This window comes from Chiloscyllium plagiosum, chromosome 3 (genome assembly GCF_004010195.1).
Source record: "Chiloscyllium plagiosum isolate BGI_BamShark_2017 chromosome 3, ASM401019v2, whole genome shotgun sequence".
NCBI classification, from domain to species: Eukaryota; Metazoa; Chordata; class Chondrichthyes; order Orectolobiformes; family Hemiscylliidae; genus Chiloscyllium; species Chiloscyllium plagiosum.
The window spans coordinates 17,244,914-17,267,186 of NC_057712.1; the positions used below are offsets into that span (position 1 = coordinate 17,244,914).

A 22,273-nucleotide genomic window follows, 5' to 3' on the forward strand; every position below is an offset into this window, starting at 1 on the left:
CGGTCGTCACTGATGGAGATGGAGAGGTCCAGGAAGGGGAGGGAGGTGTCAGAGATGGTCCAGGTAAATTTAAGGTCAGGGTGGAATGTGTTGGTGAAGTTGATGAATTGCTCAACCTCCTCGCGGTAGCACGTGGTGGCACCAATGCAGTCATCAATGTAGCGGAGAAAGAGGTGGGGAGTGGTGCCGGTGTAATTACGGAAGATCAAAACCTAGCCACCAGGATACATGTACATCATCTAGCCACAAAAAGACATGACCCACTCACACTAGTATCTTTACATACAGATGAGAAAGGACACCACTTTGACTGGGAACACCAGTCCTCGGACAAGCCAAACAGACACACGAGAATTCCTAGAAGCATGGCACTCCTACCGGAACGCTCTCCCAAACACATTGATTTGGATCCCATTTACCACCCTCCTGAGAAAAAGAACAGGAAATGACATCACTACAGGAAATGGCATCACCAACCCAAGGAAACCTAAACACAAATAAAAAGTGGACCAGTGCTTCACCGGAGGTTCACTGATGATGTTACCTAGTATGGTGACAAAATGTCTGAAAAGAAACCTTCCAACTCAGCGAGAAACTTGTATCCAGGATATGAAGGCATTGGAGAATGTGCAGAAGAGATTTCAGAGAATGGTCCTGAGATAAGGATCTTCAGTGATGAAAGTAAGCTAGAGATGTTGGGACAGTTTTCCTTAGAGAAGTGAAGTCTAAGAGGAAATCTAGCAGAGAGATTCAAAACAGAAACATACGTATCAGGATCAGGAGGAATAAGTCATTAATCTCCTTGAGCCTGTCTTATCATGCCTGATTTGGCTGTAACCTCAAATCTACATTTCTGTCTAGTCCTCATAACCTTTCAATCCCTTGTTTAACAAGAATCTTTTACTTCTGTCTTTAAAATATACAAGAATTCTGCTTCCAACACCTTTTCAGGAAGAGAATTCCAGAGATCTCTGACCCTCTTTAGAGATTGAGATGTCTGAACAAAATAGATGAGGAGAAACTGTACCCACTCATGAAAGATTTGAAAAAAAGAGTGCATAGATTTAAAGTAATTAACGGAAGAATCAAAAATGATATCAGAAAAAGCTTCATGCATCGAATAATGCACTGGGATGTGCTCCCTGAGAGTCTGATATAGGCTGGCTGGATTGATGAATGCAAAAGTTAGTTTAAGGGATCAATGTTCCAGATTACAGGGAGAATACTAATGAATAGCGTTGGGTGAAATGGGCTGAATGGCCTATCCTGAACTGTAATCATTATGAAAAGAACGCCTCTATAGCATTTGTCATTAAAGGCACGAGTGGATGGCAAAGAAATTGCTGTTGATAGAAATGAACTAAATACATCTGAAAATGAGACCTTTTGTGAATTATTTTAAATGCTGTTACACTCTTGTGTATCCTGCAGCTCTGAAATCTACAGGTTGAATTTGGAACAGGGGCGATTCCTAAATTCCCTACAGATGGATGCTTCGTAAGTATTTTAACAACCTGCATGGTGATAAAGTTTTAATACAATTAAATGTCTTAATGTTTCACAAAGCTAAATAATTGGATATTGAGCCATTATGTGAGAAAGGACAGGTTTGCTGATTGAAGATGTTGAACCTCAGGAGAGGGACAAGGATGTAAGAAGACTCCGTTTAAGGAAATGGTGCCAGGGCCTGGTTTGAAATGACTAAATATTCTGCTTCTAAAGATGGCTCAAAGACTAGGTATAAAACTGATTAGGATTAGGTGAGCGTAGCAACACACACAAATTGCAAAGATGAAGGAAGTGAGGATATGATGGATCTTGTAATTTAGTTTTATGAAGGCCACCAAAGTCAATAAAGTGACTCTGGATGTGTTAGACGTTTTGATAGGAATTACAGTAGGATTAGAGATAACGAAGATATAAAAATAGATGTTCAGGTTGAAATTTGACTCAGACAGGACACTAAAACAGAAATTACACATTTCAATTTTTGAACCATGTAAGTCTGCCACCAGGTGGAGCTATTTCCTTGCAGATTATGCTGAATCTGAATCATGTTGAGCCTGAGGAAGGAGAAAAACGTTGAAATTTGAATTAAATGACTACATTACATCATAAGCATAATTACCAGAACTCTTGGATATAACAGACTAGTAACATTTTCCTATTCAGTATTGAGTTCCTAAAATTGGTATAAAATATGGCAAGAACAATTTAACATTGCCCAACAAAAATAGGGAACATGTTAGAAGGTGAAAAGGAGAGAGAAATGCATTTTCTATTTTAAACAAAGGTTGCTACTTTGAAGGTTAAATTAGGAGGGAAGTGGAATGCTGATATTGAAATTGAAAAATGGTGGGCAAACTATCACTGAAATTAAGTTGATTATTGTCTGAACATAATTGATGCTTTTCAGAAACATTAAAAGCATTCTTTTTTTCTTATTTTAATATGATTTTATTACAATATATGGTAGCAAGATGTCAGACAAAGTGCTGTTTTTAAAATACATTTTAATGTCAACTATTTATATTCTCAGACAAAGCAACGTTTGTGATATTAATCCTGCACACTACCTGTTTGCTGCTGGAACAGTTGAGGTAATAACAAGGCACTTGAGTTTCCTGATTTATTTTTGAATGCTGTGCATTAAATAAATATATTTCATCTCTTGAAATATTCTGCCCATTTTAGGGTAAAGTGGAATGTTGGGATCCACGTACAAGAAACCGAGTCGGAATTCTTGATTGTGCCCTGAGCAGTGTGACAACTGACACTGAGTAAGCAATACAATGTGTATATTTTTAATTCATTCATAACTTGTGTGATTCGTTGCCGAGTTCAGCATCTATTACATTTTCCAATTGTCATGAAGGTGCGGGTGCACCTCCCTGAACACCTCTAGTCCGTGGGGCTGTGTGTACACTTTCAATGCTGTTAAAAAAGGGCTGCTAGAACTTTGACCCAGCCACAGTGAAAGCGTAGTTATATACTTTTAATTCAGGATGGTATGTTGCTCAGAGGGAACCTGTGGTGTTGATATTCTCATGCATCTGCTGCCCTTGTAATCTTTGGTAGCAGAGGTGATGGTGGACTTTGAAATGTGTTTTTGAAAGAGCGTAAATAGTTGATGCAGTGTATCTTCCCCTTTTTGAATGGGGGGTGTCACATTGGCAGTTTTCCCGTTCTCCAGGATCCAAGGATATTTGGAAAATCACCCAGTGCAGCCATTATCCTGTATCTGCTTCTTTTAGGATCCTAGGCTGCACCTCATTAGGACCAGGAGATGTATCAGCCTTTAGCCCCATTAGTTTGTTTTCTACTGCCCCTCCATTGATGGTGATGCCATGTACTTTCTGTTTCATATTTTTGGTATTAATGGATGTTCAAAGTATCTTCCATCGTAAAGACTGATGCAAACCACCGCAGCAATTAAAATGATTCATTGGCAACCTGCCATCTGCCTTCTCAGCATCAGAGAAAAGCGGTTGCTTTCCCAACAAGGAAACCAGGTTGGAGGGTGACCTTTTAATTTGCCACTATTTAGAGGCATGAGTGAGAGATGGGGAATAACCACCCAAGCCTTGGACTCCATTTCAGCAAGATCAACCCTGGGATCCCACACCCCAGTAGAGGTTGTCATGCTGTGTGACCTGGAACTTCATCACACTGTTCACCACCCAAGATAAGACTGGCCTCTGCTTGACAGCTTCAGGTGTGGTTGGACTTTAGTGGTAAGGCTCCTCATTGGATGAGAAGCTTGCTGGACTGATTTAATTTCCTAATTTGTATTTGATCCTTTTTGATAGAGATGGGGAGTCAGTTGGCCCTGTAGTCATCAAGTCACCTGTACTTCCACTTGATGCACAGTGCAATAAATCCTGTGCTACAGGCCGTCAGTTTAACTTCTCTTGTGAGAAAACTTATAGAAATAATAATTTGAGACAAATTTAGTAGCCGTGTGAATAAATGTGCGTTACAAATGTGCGTGGGTTTCCTCCGGGTGCTCCGGTTTCCTCCCACAGTCCAAAAATGTGCAGGTTAGGTGAATTGGCCATACTAAATTGCCCGTAGTGTTAGGTAAGGGGTAAATGTAGGGGTATGGGTGGGTTTCGCTTCGGCGGGTCGGTGTGGACTTGTTGGGCCGAAGGGCCTGTTTCCACACTGTAATCTAATCTAATCTAATCTAAATCTAAACTGGATAATAGCAGCATGGATACAGAATTGCCTGTATGATAGGAAACAATAGTGGTTAATGGATGCTTTTTGGACTGGAGCAAAGTTTGTAGTGGAGTTCCCCAAGAGTCAGTGTTAGGATGCTTGTTGTTCCTGATGTAAATTAATGTCCTCAACTTTGGAGTACAGGGCACAATTTCAAAATTTGAAGTTAAAAATCTCACACCACCAGGTTATAGTCCAACAGGCTTAATTGGAAGCACACTAGCTTTCGGAGCGACGCTCCTTCACCAAGTGATAGACTATCACCTGATGAAGGAGCGTCGCTCCGAAAGCTAGTGTGCTTCCAATTAAACCTGTTGGACTATAACCTGGTGTTGTGATTTTTAACTTTGTACACCCCAGTCCAACACCGGCATCTCCAAATCAAAATTTGAAGGTAATACAAAACTTGGAAGCATTGTAAACAAAGGAGGAGGATAATGAGTACATCAGAAGAATATAAACAAGTTAGTGGAATGAACAGATCAGTGGCAGATTTAAGTTTAATGTGAGACATACGGGTGATTCATTTTGAGAGGAAGAACATGGAGAAACAACATAGATAAAAGGGTACAATTCTAAAGGTAATGCAGAAGTAGAACAACCAAAATGAATATCTGCATAAGTCATTGAAGTGGCAAGCCAAATTGAGAGCACAGTTGATAAAATCTAAAGGTGCTGTATGCTTTATTGACCGGCACACAGAGTGCAAGGGCAAGGAGGTTTTGTTAGACATGTATCAATATAGTTTGGCCTCACCTGTTGTAGTGAATCCAGTTCTGGGTGACACTTTAGGAATGATTCAAAGACATTGAAGACAGTTTGCAAGAATGATTCTATGTTTGAGGAATGTCAGTGTTGATTTGTGATTGCAGAAGTTAGGATTGTTCTTCTTAGAGAAGGAAAGCCTAACATGAAATCTGCCAGATATTTTCAAAATCAGGGGGGATTTGTGCTAAGTAGGTATGGAGAAACTATTTTCATTCATGAAAGGATCAAGTATAAGAGTGCATCAAGTAAAGTAATTGGCAACAAAAGCAAAAGCTTTTTCATGTGTTGATTAGTTAATGTCTGGAATGCACTGTCTGAGAATCTGGTAGAGGCAAGTTTAACTGATGCATTCTTAAAGAAGTTGGATATTTTTTGGAAAGGAGCAGTATGCAAGAAACAAGGAGAAAGCTGGAGAATGGCATTTGGTGAAATATTCATTTTGGCAACAGTGGACCTAAAGAATGGCCTTCTGTACTGTAATAATTGTGATTCTTCAACAGCCCAACAGAGAATATGGAATGAAAAATCTTGATTCCAAACTACAACGAGGGCTGTCTGCAAGTTCTGACAATCTCCCCCAATGGAGTGCATCAGTTCAATTCTATTTCCACTAATTTGTACGTTTTGAATTTTGAGAGTTGTGTACAGACCATTGAACACCTTCGTTTTATTTTAAGAATAATTTCTGTTTCTCCTTCCTAATGAGGGCTGACAATGTTGATTTATTGGAATTAAAAGAATATCAAAAATGATCGTATCCTACTAATACTATAAGCTGTCCCCTCCTGAGAAACTAGACTAAAGATGGTTATACTTTCAAATTACTTAAGAGGAACTTTTGCCACAATGGGGATGTATCCGACATCAGAACTTCAAAATCTGTAGGTAAATCTTAGCCATAGAGCAACCTGAAGGATGCTGTGCACATGTAGATTCGTTTAAATCACCCTGTACGTGATTGTGTACAAAAATGTACAGGCCTCTGTAAAGACGTTCTTCAAATCATCAAGACTATAATTTGTTGTAAGATTGATTTAAACCCTGAGTCCCCTCAGGCTCTGTTCTGCTCGGAGACTTGAAACGTTAGCATCTCCTCCTCCATAGTTGAGCATTTCCAACATTTTTGATTTTTTTTCAGTCTGGGGAAATTTGGCGAATAAGCAGGGTGATAACGCTACTATTACCAATAGTGTATATTAATGCCCTGTTTGAAATTTATCTGTATTTTCTGTTAGAGTCGAAGGTTTGCCTTCTATTTCTGCTTTGAAGTTTAAAGGAGCACTGCATATGGTTGTTGGCACTACAACAGGGCAAGTGAGTATTGTATCTAGATATGACATTTCTACTGAGTTATTGCATTTAGCCTTTCTTTAATTTAAGAAACAGTAGCTTCATAACGTAACATGAGAAATTCATAACCTTGTATTTTTTGTAGAAGGATTAATTCTTCATACTTTTTTGTGTAATAATTTCATTTTCATTATAAAGTTATTTTTCCCCACTCCTTTTTTTTTTGCTCTCTTCCTCCTTTCATTGCAACAATGACTTCATAGTTGGAATAGTGATTATCTTTCATGAGAAGTGTGCACCATTTATAACATGTAGTCTGAATGGAACCAGTGGATTGTTTTAGAATTAGTCAGACTGGATTTGTACTGCATTCTCTAGAAATTCAGATCCATCCAGATAGGATTCCTCAGGAATTTAGTGTCCGGGGTAGTCTGTTATGCTGTCATTTCTGCATTGATGTGCATCCAAAACCACTTAGCATCAGTGCAAATGCAACCAAATTGTTGCTGATTAGTATAGGTGTAAGCATTATGTGTAAGGCAAATTTACAAAATAATTGATGCTCCCACTTAATTGCTATTGTCATATTACCACACCATCAATGGAATTATTCTTGATGTCTCTTCTTCTGAATAATTGAAAAAAAATTCAGAAAGTTAGAAATTAAATTATTTGTTTATGCACTTAAAATGATTTTCGTTTTACTATATTGTGCCTATTCTGCTTCACAGGAATATTTTTCCGATCAGCTAAGCAGCAAGTACTGAACTGACTGTTACAGCTGTAGCCAATATTATTTGACAACATATTGTTTGTCTTTTGCGATGTTTACAATGACAGTCTCCTGTGTTATGCTATGTTGTACTAAATTCCTGAGGAATGTGACCCTAGAAGGATTTCATTTTCCAAAGATTCAGTACAAGTCCACTCTAAGTAGAGTCCTGAAGTACATCACTGGTCCGTTCAGCTGGCATTCATCAATGGAGCACACTTTATATTGGCTATCTGAAGTGTGGAAAATGTGTTGCTGGAAAAGCGCAGCAGGTCAGGCAGCATCCAAGGAACAGGAGAATCGACGTTTCGGGCATAAACCCTGAAGAAGGGCTTATGCCCGAAACGTCGATTCTCCTGTTCCTTGGATGCTGCCTGACCTGCTGCGCTTTTCCAGCAACACATTTTCAGCTCTGATCTCCAGCATCTGCAGTCCTCACTTTCTCCTATCTGAAGTGTTGTATATGTTCAAGTATAAAATGCACTCTTGACAGTTATTAAACTGCAAAAATTTGGACCTGAAATTGATAGCATGGTTACATTATTCTCAAAAGATTTCTGAAGCATGCCTGTCACACAAATTAATTTTGGAAAAGCATTCTTCAAATTTCTTTTTCTCCATTTCAACCTGTTATCTTGTGATAGTAATGCTGTTGCTGTTAGGGAAGCATTTATGCAAAAGGTGCACCACGAAATCACAGTAAAGTTGGTAAAGTCAAAGGGAAATATCTTCATTGGTTGAAAGTATATTAATGGTTGTGCTTGTCAGAGGCTTGCCATCACTACAGGAGTTCCTTGAGGAATCGCCCTTAACCCCTATTATCTTTTGCAAGTCTCATCGATATCTTTGTTTTGGGTTGCTTGCTAACAATTCCATTATTATTTTCATAAACAGAAGCTAGAGCAGCCATTCAGCCCATTGAACCTGCTTAACCATTTCATATGGGGAAGGCAGTGGCATAGTACTCAACTAATAATCCAGAGATCCCGGCTAGCGTTTTGGGGAGCATTTGCTAGTCTAGGTAACTTGTCTAATAATGATAACCATGTAACTATTGTTTACTGTATAAAATCTCATCTGATTCACTAAATTATTCTTACCTAGTCTTAGTCTAAATGTGGTTGACTCTTATTTGGCCTGGCAAACCACTTGGTTCAAAGACATTTGGGTTTGGACTGGAAGTGCTGGTCACGTTGCCAATGCCCACATCCCATGTAAGAATTTTAAAAAAAACAACCGTTCCATATATTCCTTGATCCCTTAAGAGTCCTATCAATCAGTCCTTAGCCTTAAATATACTAATCAATGAACGATCCACAATCATTTGAGTGAAGAAGTTGCACCTCATTTCAATTTTAAATAATTGGGTCCTTATTCCTAGACTGTGCCTCTTTATTCTAGATTCCCTAGCTAGGGCAAAAGACCTCTCCCTAGCTAGGGCAAAAGATATCTACTCTATCAAGCCATTTCAGAATCTTGTGTGTTTCAATAAGATCATCTCTTATTCTTCTCACCTCCAGAGAATATAGATCTAGTTTACTTGTTCCCTAATCACAGGCCAACATTCTAATCCAGAGGCCAATTTTTACTTCTGATACAAATATATACTTCTTTTAAAATTGATGCTTTGCAAAAAAGACCTACGTTTACTTTCCTAATTGCTTGCTGTTTCTTCATGTTAACTATATTCTTTGTACTAGTACACTGAGTTCTTTTGAATGTCAACAATTACGACTTTATGAAATGTTCTACTTTTTCTATTCTAATGAACAAGGTAAGTAACCCTCACTTCCCCACATTACTCTGCTGTGACAAATTGAGGAGAAATTGTCTCCCCTCTTTCTTACCCACTCTGGTTTGAACACTCTTAAGTTTAATTTTCTTTATATCACACAGCTATCGCACTTCAATTAAAAAACAATTAACTAAATCAAAATGAAATAGCCAAATTACAAAGTGTTCTCTGAGTGAAACAAAGGGGAATTTTATTACCCACTAACTCCAAAAAAAAAGTATCAAACACAAATGAAATAATCTTAAAAAGTAGATGTGGTTGGGGATGAAGAGGTAAAAGGTTGTCTGGTATAGATAACAAGGTAAAGACATGTTATCTTCATTTACTATTTGTTTCATTAAGCTTGGCTCAGCTTAATCACGGGACACAGCAACTCTTTTAAGTCAGTTTTGCCCTCTTTTAAAAGGTCACTTGTCCATCAAGATTTCTGATATTAGAATTAGATAATGAGAAATTGAAGATCGATCATCCGTTTTTACTACAATTGTAACAATATTCCATCTTCCAGCTTGTGTCTGACCTACTTAACCTGTCTATATCTCTTTGCAGCCTGTTTGATGACTCCTGGATTGCATTCCCATCTAAACTTGTATCATCACCAAACTTGAATGTAATCCTATGTCTCTTCAAAAGTACTTAATATAGATTGTAAATAGCTGAAGTCCAGCACTGATCCGTGCGATATTCCACTCATCACAGCCTGTCAACTTGAAAATGTCCATTATCTCTACTCTTCTCTGCTTCTCCCATGAATCAATTCCCTTCTTTGACTAATACCTTTGCCACAGGTATGATGGGACAGCTGTTCTTGAGTATCCTCCCTTAATTTCTTGGGGAAGTAGGGATTTGGCAGGGGTGACCATTGATTTTATGCCACTGTGGGATTACTATTGATACAGGAATGTGGTAGTTCAAGGAAATAGTTCTAGGACACCATAGGATGGATGATCAATGTCGTATTGCCAGCATGACACTCTTGTATTTTTTTAAAATTTAATTAGTATTTGTTGAATGTTTCTTTTGAGACCACGCAGTAAGTTTGTATTTTATGAAGTTGACAGAATTGCAATTCAGTTAACCATTTATCAACTCTTGCTCTTTTGATCTTCAACACTAGGTTTTGTTATATGATCTTCGTTCAAGCTCCCCACTGATTGTCAAGGATCATCATTATGGACTGCCAATTAAATCGATTGAATTCCAGGAGCAGTTAGATTTGATCATTTCAGCAGATTCTAGGATTGTAAAAATGTGGAATCAGAATACGGTAGGCTATTAAGTATCCTGAATAGAAAGGAAGTGATGGTGTTGATTGCAAAGGCACAGAAATCCACCTGCATTTACAAGTCAACAACACATTCCAAATTTTTTTGTATTGATGTCTCAGCAGGTCTTCTCCCAGTATCTGAGTCTGACCAGAAATCTAGTCACAATTATGATGTTTGGTACCAATGCAGTTTGCGATGGCCCAGACACTCTGAATTAATTTGCTATAAGAGTTGGTGCACAGTTTAGTGTAGTCCACTCAAGGCTTGCAAACTATGTATTGCTTCAAATGATTCTGTTTCTGATTTTATGTTTGCTGGGAAAAAAGTCTGAGTTTTAGTGTAATTCTAGAAACTGAAATCATATGCCATTCAACAGATTGCATATGTTAGCAGTACTATTCTAACTCTCTCTGTATCCTGATAGGATTTTTCTTCTAAATAATTAAATCCCTCAATACATTGATTCACACACTTCTAATTGCAATTTTGCTAAAGTCACATATAAAGAGATTGTGACATGCTCGCTTTATATGTGGCAGTAGATTTGAAGGCCTTTTCAAATTTTCAGCAACAGAAAGCAGATGTCACTGGATGCTGAGGAAACTCCAGACTTTGGGTTGTTGTTTCTGGAGAGCATTACCTGGTGATGTTTATATGCAGAGTTCAATACCAACCACTCAGCAACTGCCACCAACCACCAAGAACATAGCTACTGCAGAAGTTCCATTCTGTCAACTGCAATGCAGTGAGGTTATGGTATGTGGCCAAGTTGTGTTTAGGAGTAAGATAGCAGTGCAGTGTCAGTTAAATGTTCCTATGAAACTAAGGGCAAAGTGCCACAATAAATAGTTTTTCTACCGATTAAACCAGTTAGATCAAAAATGCACCAGTTTGTTGCCATGTTTGTGCAATGCATATAGTCATAACCAGGGCCCTGATAGGGTTATATTTGGTTCCACTATCCACGTTATGGAAGAAAAGAACAAAGGAGATATCAAACTAAAGAAGAACAATTGGGCCGCGTTCTGTTTCAAATGGGAAGGTGGTGGCATCGTGTTAATGTCACTTATCTCTCAATCCTAAACTCCAGGCTGGTTTTCTGGTGACATGCATTTAAATCCTACCATGGCATGTGATGAAAATGGAATTCAATAACAATCTTGAATGCAGACCTAGCCTGATGGTGACCATGTAACTGCTGTTGATTGGCTTAAAAACCCATCTGGTTTACTAATATCCTGTAGGAAAGGAAATTGTCGTCCTTACCTGATCTGACCTACATATGACTCCAGACCCACTGCAATGTGGGTCGAAGCTGTGAACTGTGCTCCAACAAAATCGGAATGAGCAATAATTGCTGGCCTAGCCAGTGATGCCGTCACCTCACCCCATGAACAAATTTTTTAAAAACCCAGATTGCATTAACCATCACAATTTCGACACTCCCAATTCATAAGAAGTCAATAAATTTCTAAGGAGAGATGTAAAACCTGAAAAGTTTGCCTTTGACCACCTCTCAAAATCTACTTGTGCAAGAGGGGATACATTGACTGTCTGTCTTGGGTAACATCCTTTGTACTCCAAGATTTCTGTCTGAGTCAGGAGAAATTCCAGCGCTCTCCAGATAAGATTTCTAACCCTGCCACTAGCCATTGGTCTGCACAAGAAATGCTCATCTGTGGGCCTGCAGTGGTGTCCCCAAAGTTGAACAATTTATCAATATTCCTTAGCAAGCTGCAGTGGTGAGGTACCAGAGAGACCTTAATTTCAATGTAACTGAATCCCAGAAATGAGCAGTTGATTCTGGAACCTGGAGAAAATTGATAGGAAAATGTAGAATGAAAAATACAATTGAACCATATGATATGAAGAGTGAACATAAACATTACAGAAATGCAGGAAAAAGTGATCGTTTATGGTGTTTGTTTTTCTTGCATGTTGGGCAGTGCTGAAATGTGATTGCTTAGTATGTACTTTATATAAAATGTTGATTCAGACTCAAAGCAAAAGAGAGTCATCACACTGATTTGATGTGAGATAGACAGATTCTACCATCTGCAATCTCTCCCAAATATGAACACTTAGTTTATAAATGGGCAACATTTACCATAATTTCACGTTGATTGGCAATTTTGCAAAAGCTCAGATCTGCAAACAACAGAAATTGTGTGGGCATCTCCACGAAGTGCAATCCTCTTAATATTACTGGTAGCAGCAAATTAAGAAAAATAGATTAAGATAAACAGGGGTGGGTGCGGAGTGTGGTATGGTGGTGAAGTTGGTGAAATCTAGAAATATAGTGCCCAGGAGTGGGAATGCTGAAATGAGACTAAGAAATACCGAGGCTAAGAAATTTTAGTGACCATAATTGCATCTTTTTTTAAAGGGGAAAATGTTCACCTCGATTGAAACAGAGCATGAAATTAATGACCTGTGCATTTATCCAAACTCGGGTAAGTGCGAAATTACTTTGCACATTAGAATGGTGGTACAAATGCATGTCCTTCATCATTGTAATGCCTCTGAATAAAATCCACTATTTCAGTATCTTGTCTTTTTTGCATGAAACTCTGAAACATCAGACTGCCCAAGGAGCTTGTTAAGTAATTAAGGATTTTCAGTATTAATATTTTTGTGTTTAACTCTTCTCTTAGAGTCATACAACATGGAAACTGACCCTTTGATCCAACCAGTCCATGTCGACCATATTCCCAAACTAAATTAGTCCCACCTGCCTGCACTTGGCCCATATCCTTCCAAACATTTCTTATTCCTGAATTTACCCTAATGATGCTTTTTACATCATTCTCCTCTCACCTTAAAAATGTGGCCCCTAGTTTTTAACTCCCCCACCCTAAAGAAAAAATCCTAGCCATTTACTTTATCCTGTGCCCCTCATGATTTTATAAAGCTCAATAAGGTCACACTTTTAGCCTCCTAGTCTTCAGTGGGAAAATGTCCTAGTTTTTCCAGTCTGTTTTTATATCTCAAACCTTCCATCCCTGGTAAAATCTTGGTAGATTTTTTCTGAACCCTTTCCAGTTTAATAATACCCTTCCTATAACAGGGCGTTCGGAGCTGCACACACTACTCCAGAAGAGGCCTCATCAACATCTTGTACAACCTCAAAACGACTTCGTAACTACCTATTTTACTAAAGCAACATCTTATGCAAGGAATTCTATCATTTTGTATAGAACTACATAATGCAGCACAGGCCCTTCAGCCCTTGATGTTGCGCTGACCTGTGAAACCAATCTGCAGCCCATCTAACCTACACTGTTCCATTATCATTTAAATATTTATCGAATGACCATTTAAATGCCATTAAAGTTGGTGAGTCTATAACTGTTGCAGGCAGGGCATTCCACACCCTTACTACTTTGAGTAAAGAACCTCCTTCTGACGTTAGATTAGATTACTTAGTGTGGAAACAGGCCCTTCGGCCCAACAAGTCCACACCGACCCGCCGAAGCGCAACCCACCCAGACCGATTCCCCTACATTTAGCCCTTCACCTAACACTATGGACAATTTAGCGTGGCCAATTCACCTGACCTGCACATCTTTGGATTGTGGGAGGAAACCAGAGCACCCGGAGGAAACCCACGCAGACACGAGGAGAATGTGCAAACTCCACACATTAAATCCGGTTCTCTGACGCTGTGAGGCAGCAGTGCTAACCACTGAGCCACCGTGCGACATCTGTCCTATATCTGTCAACCCTTAATTTAAAGCTATGTCCCTTCGTGCTAGCCATCACCATTTGAGGAAAAAGGCTCTCACTATCTACCCTATCTAATCCTCTGATCATCTTGTATGTCTTTCTTCAGTCACCTACTAACCTTCTTTTCTGTAACAAAAACAGCCTCAAATCCTTCAGTCTTTCTCATAAGACCTTCCCTCTATACCAGGCAACGTCCTAATAAATCTCCTCTGCTCCCTTTCCAGTGCTTCCACGTCCTTCCTATAATGTGGCAAACAGAACTAGATGCAATACTGACATTCCACACTGTAAGTAATCTAATCTAATCTAATCTAATCTAAAAAAAAATCTCCTCTGCTCCCTTTCCAGTGCTTCCACGTCCTTCCTATAATGTGGCAAACAGAACTAGATGCAATACTGACAAGTGCAGCCGCACTAGAGTTTTGTACAGCTGCAACATTAACTTCTGGCTCCGAAACTAACACACCGTATGCCTTCTTAACAATCAATTTTCAGAAATCTATGCACATGGACACCCGAGATCTTTCTGCTCATGCACACTACCAATAATCTTACCATTAGGCCAGTACTCTCTCTTCCTGTTACTCCTTCCAAAGTGAATCACCACACACTTTTCCACATTAAACTCCATTTGCCACCTCTCAGCCCAGCTCTGCGGCTACAGGTCCCTCTGTAACCTGCCACATCCTTCCACCCTGTCCTCAATTCCACCGACTTTCGTGTAATCCGCAAATTTACTAACCCAACCCTCATCCAAGTCATTTATAAAAATGACAACTAGCATTTGCTCCAAAACAGATCCTTGTGGTACACCACTATAACTGAACTCCATGATGAATATTTCCCATCAACCACCACCCTTGGTCGTCTTTAAGCTAGCCAATTTCTGATTCAAACCTCTATATCACCCTCAATCCCGTGCCTTTGGATTTTCTGCAATAACCAATCGTAGTTAACCTTTTATCTCACGCTTTACTGAAATCATACATACCAAATCAACCGCTTTACCCTCATCCACCTGTTTGGTCACCTCCTCAAAGAACTCAGTAAAGTTTGTGAGGCATGACATACCCTTCCCAAAGCCAAAAGAGAGAATGCTGGAAAATCTCAGCTTTTTTCTTTTTTCCTTACCAAAGCCATGTTGACTATCCCTAATCAAATGATTCCTTTCTAGATGATCATAAATCCTATCTCTTATAATCCTTTCCGATACTTTACCCACAACTGAAGTACGGCTCACTGGTCTATAGGGGACATTTACTATCCTCCAGTCTTCTGGCACTATTCCTGTAGATATTGACGGCATAAATATCAAAGCCAAAGGCTCTGCAATCTCCTCCCTAGCTTCCCAGACAATCCTAGAATAAATCCCATCCAGCCCACGGGACTTATTTATTTTCATACTTTCCAGAATTGCTAACACCTCCTTATGAACCTCAAAGTTTTTAGGTTGTTATGATCCTGGTTTTGCCTATCTGGGACTTGGAGTCAAGAATAACATAGCAGTATTGTAGTTGTAAACTTTTGGATCTTGAGTTTAGCTGTTGCCAATGCGTAAATGAGCATATCATTCTTGTAGTTTGCATTCAAATGTAAATTTTGAAATCCTAATTGTTAGCATCCTTTCATTTGCAAGAAATGAAAATGCTCCTAAACAGAGGGTTTGAACTCAGATGATATATTCTGCACTTATTTTGATGACTGAATAAACCAGTGCTGAAAAGGCAAAATTTACGCAAGTGCCACACACGAAGTTATTCCTTGCTGGTGGCAAGGAATGATCCTCCTTTTGTGTGTTTGCAGAACTGGTTCTTGCGTTGGAGTTTTTGAAACCACATTTCATCAGTGACAAATTCCTACCTAAATTCCTGGTGGTGTTACCTGCATCAATCATCAGCTAGAGTTTCCTAATTGTCATAATTGACGCTGAGGACTTCAATGTGCCTTTTGAACGGCATCCTTGAACTGGCCTTTGAGCACACTGCTTTACTCTTTGTGCAGATTACATCCCTGTATAGCAAATCCTTAGATGTGGCCATCCTCCACACTGTGCTTATGTCCAACCCAGTGAAATTATTCAATAGGAACAGAATACAATACACCTGGTACTAATATGATGTACCAGGATACTCCTGGTACCAATATGAATGAAATTATTAACTCAATTTTAAAAATAATTTACTGCCTCCAGAAGATCTTATGTTGTTGTATATTTATATATTTACATTATCTACGCTATTGGTTCAAATGGAATGTATTAAATCCAAAGTGCACAAGTACTGATGCTCATCAATTATTCTCAATTGCTTTATTGAATTGATCCTTTCCTGATATAGTAACATTTATCCAAGTCTGATAAAACCATTCTACGTTATGATAGGCTGATATAGTAAAAGAATTCTTTTTTGATCATCTACCCTTTTCTGTCCTGCAGGTTGTATACCTTTGCTTTAAAAATAGTAGCATTTAAATCTAAGCAATTTAAACTGGAAATGGGAGGTTTAGGTGGAAAATGCTCACTCCCGATCTTAAAACAAAAATTAAAATTAAATCTGTGAAAAGCTGTTTTCATTTTTTTTAACTTTGATGTTGAGCTGTAGTGAGTTTTGTCATGGCAAATTGTGCATCACTGGTCTTTTTTGTGATACAAGATTCTCATCTGATACAATAATAATAGATTTTGCACCACTTTTAAAACTTGGAGGGAGTTGACAAATATATAATTTAGAAAAGCAAAGCCTATCACTCAGCCATGTTGAAATATATGGCTGCCCCAGAGGGCAGTGGAGGCCCAGTCTCCGGATTCATTTAAGAAAGAGTTGGATAGAGCTCTCAAGGATTGTGGAATCAAGGGTTGTGGAGATAAGGCAGGAACAGGATACTGATTAAGGATGATCAGCCATGACCATATTGAATGGTGGTGCAGGCTCGAAGGGCAGAATGGCCTACTCCTGCTCCTATTGTCTATATGCAGGTAATTACTATTTGTAATTAGTGTATTTTCACAGTCTATCATCCAAAATTGTTTAAATTGCTTTTAATTTATTTTAAAAATCACATTAAACATTATGAAATTTCATCTTGTCTAACAGGAATTCTGCTTTCTGTGCTGTTTTCTTGTCCTGTTAAATGTGCCAATTTAAAATGGCACCTCAATTATTCTCAGGTGTATCGTATTCTCTAATGCCTTTTTTTGACAAAGAGCAGGAAAATAATATCAGCATAAAAACTTCAGCATTCTTGTGTAAGATGTTTTCGTGCTGCTTAAGGGATCAGGATTCCTAACCACAAGAATGAAGAAACAAGGAATAGTTTAATTTAAAGTTTGCATTTTGTGAAGGTGGAAAAATTCATTTCCTTGAGGAAGGCAGATCAGTCTCTTGCTTGTTTCCTCTCTCCCCTTTTTTACTGGTGGGATATTTGTGGTGACTTTTGGCCTTTAAACTCCCAGCAAAGACTTCAGCTAACAGTGGAGGTTTGTGGTGAGTAGTAAAATCTTTATTCAGCAGCAAATAGTCCACGCAAATGTCTCCGCACTTACTAGAGCTAGAAACATGCATCTCTACTTGCCTGAATATATCTTGATTTGTTTTCTAAGCGAAACAACATTCAGTTCTATTTTTACTTTTCCAGGACTCTTTTTCCTAGCTAATGAATCACCTAAAATGAATACGTTCTATGTTCCAGTAAGTAGATTGAAAAACATTCTTGGTGATATTTTGTCTGTGTTGCTGTTCATACTCTACAAACCTGGACAGTCCATGTTGGGAATCTGTTCGAGGATGAGGTCATTGCAATAGAATCCCATTGAATACTCCCAGCATTTCTTTATGTACTTGCGAGGTCGAGAAGTTAGCACTTTGAATCTGTCACTGTTTTGTTTTTCCTTTAAGACAAGATTTTTGAACTTGGCACTTTGAATTGCTGTGGGTATCTCCACACAATACATTTGCTCCATTGAGTTGTTGAGGTCTTTGATCTACTTTAAAGAATATCCAAATACTTGGTGCTTCAAGTTATATATTGTGTCCTCTACTTCCCATTATAGGTTGCCAGCTTTCACTATTGAGATATGCAAGTGCTTAAGGACTATTTCAGTGAGGTACCCCACGTTGAGCTTTTGATCCTACAACTATAGTTCAGTTTCAACACCTTTGGAAAAAGACGAAAGATCATGAAGGGGTTTTCAAAATAAAAGTTTTTTTTTTATTTTGCAGTGCTCATTGTCATAAGATGTTTTTATTTGTAATTGAAACATCTTTTTTTTTTAAACAGTCTTGCATTTGAACTGCCATCCAGATAATTTGGAACAAATACTGATTACTTTTTGATTTTAAATTCAAGATCTAACAGTTAATACTTCAATAATTTCTCTATTGAAACATAGTCTTTAGGACCTGCACCACGCTGGTGTTCATTCCTGGATAATTTAACAGAGGAACTTGAAGAAAACCCAGAAACTACAGTGTATGATGACTATAAATTTGTCACCAAAAAGGATTTAGAAAATCTAGGTAAAGTTTTAAACAAATAACTTATTTTGATATTTAGCAAGTGTACTTAATTTGTTTTTTAAATTAATTACAGAGAAAAGCAAGTAACTTTTTCTTTAAGATAATTTGTACTTGCTATCTGTTCAGGGCTTTGGATAGAAATAACGTTTTCTGATTGCAAACCTTAGTCTTTTGAATCAAAATGTTTGCGTTTGCTTCAGTAAATTTCAGTTAAACTCCACCCCAGTTTTGGTTCTTGTCTAGTATGTTTATTTACTACTTGACTTGCGCTCATCAGTTACTAGATGGAAAATATAAATTATTTGTCACAAACTTGGCCTAGTTAAATATGCTGTTATTACTATTGGTATGCAAGTCGTAAGATGGTTTATGTTACTTTATTTTGTAAGCATTACATAAGGTTAGTGACCTTTTGAGCATTGCATTGCATGTTTTCATGGAGCATGAAAAAGGATTAAATAACTAATTTCAGTACTTGTAATATTGCAAGACTACAACATCTCTAGGGGTTGACAGAATTTCCCTTTTTTTAAATAAGAGCAGAAGGCAATTCAGCCTCTTGAGCCTTTCATGATCATGGCTGATCTTGCAGCTCCATACTCTGTTCTCACTTTCTACCCGTACCCTAAGAACTGTATCTAACTGCTCCTTGAAAACATTGATTGTTTTGTCCCCAACTACTTTGTGGCAAAGAATACTATTTGGCTAAAGAAATTTCTCCTTATTTAAGTCCTAAATGGCCTACCTCGTATCCTTGAACTGTAACCTCAGATTCTGGACTTGCTGGGCATTAGGAACCACCTCCTTGTGTTTACTCTGTCCAGTCCTATTAGAACTTCATAAGTTTCCATGAGATCCCTCCTCATTAGAACATAGAACAGTACAGCACAGTGCAGGCCTTTTGGCCCTCAGGGTTATGCCACTGTTTTATCCAACTCTAAGATCAGACTAACCTATATGCCTTCATTGTGCAACTTTCCATGTGTCTATCCAAGAGTCGCTTAAATGTCCCTAATGTATCTGACTTATTCTTCTCAGCACCAGGGAGTATAGTTCTAACCGATCCTGTCTCTGTTCATATTTCAGTCTTCCTATCCCAGGGATCAATCTGGCAAACCTTCATTGCATTCCCTACATAGCCATAGCATCCTCCTTCAAAAGAGGAGACAATATAAACAAAAATGTACAGAGTTCTTCAGGTGTGGTCTCACCAAGGCCCTGTACAATACGCAACAAGGCATCCCTTCTCAAATCCTCTTGTTATGAAGGCCAATATACCATTTGCATTTTTCATCGCCTGCTGTAACTTTATGCTTACTTTCAGTAACTGGCATAGAAGGGCAATCAGGACTCATTGCAGTTTGCACTTACCCACATTATACTTTATTTGCCATACATTTAGCGAGTGCGCAAATGAATCTAATCATACTGAAACATCTCTGCATCCTCATCACGGCTCATCCTCCTTATGATGATTTTTATAACTAGAGTAATAAACATTTTTGAGAGAACAGTAATAACTGAGTGATATGTGTAAATATGACACTTGTATTATTATTGTAATATATTTTTAGCAAACATTGCAGGTGTACTTAAGTGCTATACTTTTTGCATTAGGTCTGGCTCACCTTATTGGCTCTCCACTGCTTCGTGCGTACATGCATGGCTTCTTTATGGATATCCGTCTATATCACAAGGTATGCAAGTGTGCCAGTGCAGTTTTTTTTTCTGGATGTGATCTTCATATTACAGTTTAAAGACAAAGTGAAGCTTTCCTTTTGACATTGATAATAAAGGTGTGTCCATTCATATATAATAATTACAATTGTATAGTTGTATTTACTTCAACTCAAATGTATCTTGCGGTAATTTATTATAAAATAAGATTGTTACCAATTGTTCTAAAAACAATTTTAAAATGTGGGAACTTTTTTTTACCAAAGGTGAGAACTATTGTGGACTCTTGTCTCTTTCACAGATGTTGCCACACCTGTGTTTTTACCACATTTTCTGCTTTCTTTAATTTCACCTTTCCAGTTTTGGTTTTTATGTTACCAATTGTTACATTGTGTGATTAAAAGGTGAAAGCTATGACAAATCCATTTGCCTATGAGGAATATCGAAAAGAGAAAATCAGACAGAAGATAGAGGAAACACGTGCTCAAAGGGTCCAAGTAAAGGTAAGAGACACTATTCGGAATAAGTGTTGAGTGTAACAAAGAAAATTGGTTGCTTTTCCACTTTGCCCTTGAAACATCAAATTGTGGTGCTGAGTGGCCAATAGAAATAAAAACAAAGTTTAATTTGAATTAGCAGTTTGTTTTCTGTAAATAAATTGATAACTTTCCTTTCTACCCTTTTTCTCCATTTTTATTTATCTTATTTGGGGGTTAACAAAATTTGCCTAAGTTCTGAATATTCCTTTCATAATGTAAACATGACACCATCTTCAATGAATGGTGTACATATAAATGTGTTTTATTGACGGAAGTAAATGTGAAGGTTCTTGAATTGGTCCTGGAGGTTTGGATGTCAGAATGAGGTTAATAGAAATTGATGATTTCTCATATTTCTGAACTTAATTGTTAGTGACGGAGCTTCTTGGCCTTTCCTCTTCCAAATATGGCTATTTTCAGTCTTGAATCTTGTTGGAAAAGATTTGCTAACCGACGATAGGCCCACAAAAGCAAAATTGGCCAAACTGTACCAAAACCAGCCAGAATTCCCAAGCAGCTCACAAGCCAAATCAGACAGCCCACGCAGACAAAGCTCCCACTAACAATGACAGAGCACCTCAAATATCTCAAAGTCCCGAGGGCAGTTTCACAACCCAGCAATACCAAAGCCACACAGAGGAGGTCAGACAGAGAGGCACCAGCAAGGACATGCTCCAGGAACAGGACAATGGAAGCACCTCACCAGTTCAGAGGAGACATTAACACCTACCTGTGAAGAGGAATGGAACCATTGATGTTGTCAGAATGTTGCATTGTGTGAAGGAACAGGACATTCACCCGATAACTTTTTAATGAGCATCCTTGTAACTAGATTACTCCATTTCCAGATACATTGTAGTTTCCCATTTCTTAATCAGTGTCATTGTGCAGCAATATTATAAAACTGGTCTCATCCTCAGCTCTGGGAAGAGAAATCTGATCTACCTGTACAGACTGTCAGTTCTGTGTCAGCCTAGTCTGGCTCTCTTCCAGTGATATTGCTTGCAATAAACTGTTCATCAGTTTCACTTCGAGCTGTGTTTTGTGATCTCTAACCTATTGGGCAAATTTCTCTGACAAATCTCCTCAAACTACTTCCTGATGAATTATGCCACTTTCCGTGTCTGCAGGGGTTTCCTCTGGGTGCTTCAGCTTCCTCCCACAGTCCAAAGGTGTGCAGATCAGGTGGATTGACCATGCTAAATTGCCCATAGTGTTAGGTTCATTAGTCAGAGGGAAATGGGTCTGGGTTACTCTTTGGAGGGTCAGTGTGGACTTGTTGAGCCGAAGGGCCTGATTCCACACTGTAGGTGACTCTGATAGCATCATATTCAAAATGTTACAACTATTTACATCCAAGAAATACTTTTGAAGAGGGCAGTTGTTTTATAACAGTGCGTTCTGTAAAAATCTTGAATCTGGATGCAGCATCACTTTTAAATGAGAATGTTTTGAAAGTGTGAAACTGTTCCCAGAAATTCAATTAACCATTGTATAAATTTCCAAGTATTTGAGAAATATGTTGTTAGTTCCTTTTTCTTCTTTAAATGTGAGGTACTTCATAAATTTTTAATAATAATTTTATTTTAATAAAACTTATTAACAGAAACTGCCAAAAGTAAACAAAGAGCTAGCAATGAAATTTATGGAAGAAGAGGAAGCAGAAGAGCAAGTACAAAAGAAAAAGAAAGGAAAGGTAACAA

The 22,273-nt window shown here is 38.2% G+C and overlaps 1 protein-coding gene across 1 annotated transcript in view; it reads left to right on the forward strand.

Annotated features, from left to right (window-relative positions):
- Window positions 1-22,273, forward strand: part of nol10 (nucleolar protein 10) — a 57,506-nt gene that overhangs the window by 24,734 nt on the left and 10,499 nt on the right. The window contains exons 7-17 of the mRNA XM_043677888.1: window positions 1,432-1,497; window positions 2,540-2,600; window positions 2,695-2,780; window positions 6,225-6,303; window positions 9,964-10,113; window positions 12,501-12,567; window positions 17,474-17,526; window positions 18,228-18,354; window positions 19,972-20,051; window positions 20,436-20,534; window positions 22,177-22,266. Coding sequence (XP_043533823.1) covers window positions 1,432-1,497; window positions 2,540-2,600; window positions 2,695-2,780; window positions 6,225-6,303; window positions 9,964-10,113; window positions 12,501-12,567; window positions 17,474-17,526; window positions 18,228-18,354; window positions 19,972-20,051; window positions 20,436-20,534; window positions 22,177-22,266 — 958 coding nt within the window. The remainder of the gene's footprint in view (window positions 1-1,431; window positions 1,498-2,539; window positions 2,601-2,694; window positions 2,781-6,224; window positions 6,304-9,963; window positions 10,114-12,500; window positions 12,568-17,473; window positions 17,527-18,227; window positions 18,355-19,971; window positions 20,052-20,435; window positions 20,535-22,176; window positions 22,267-22,273) is intronic.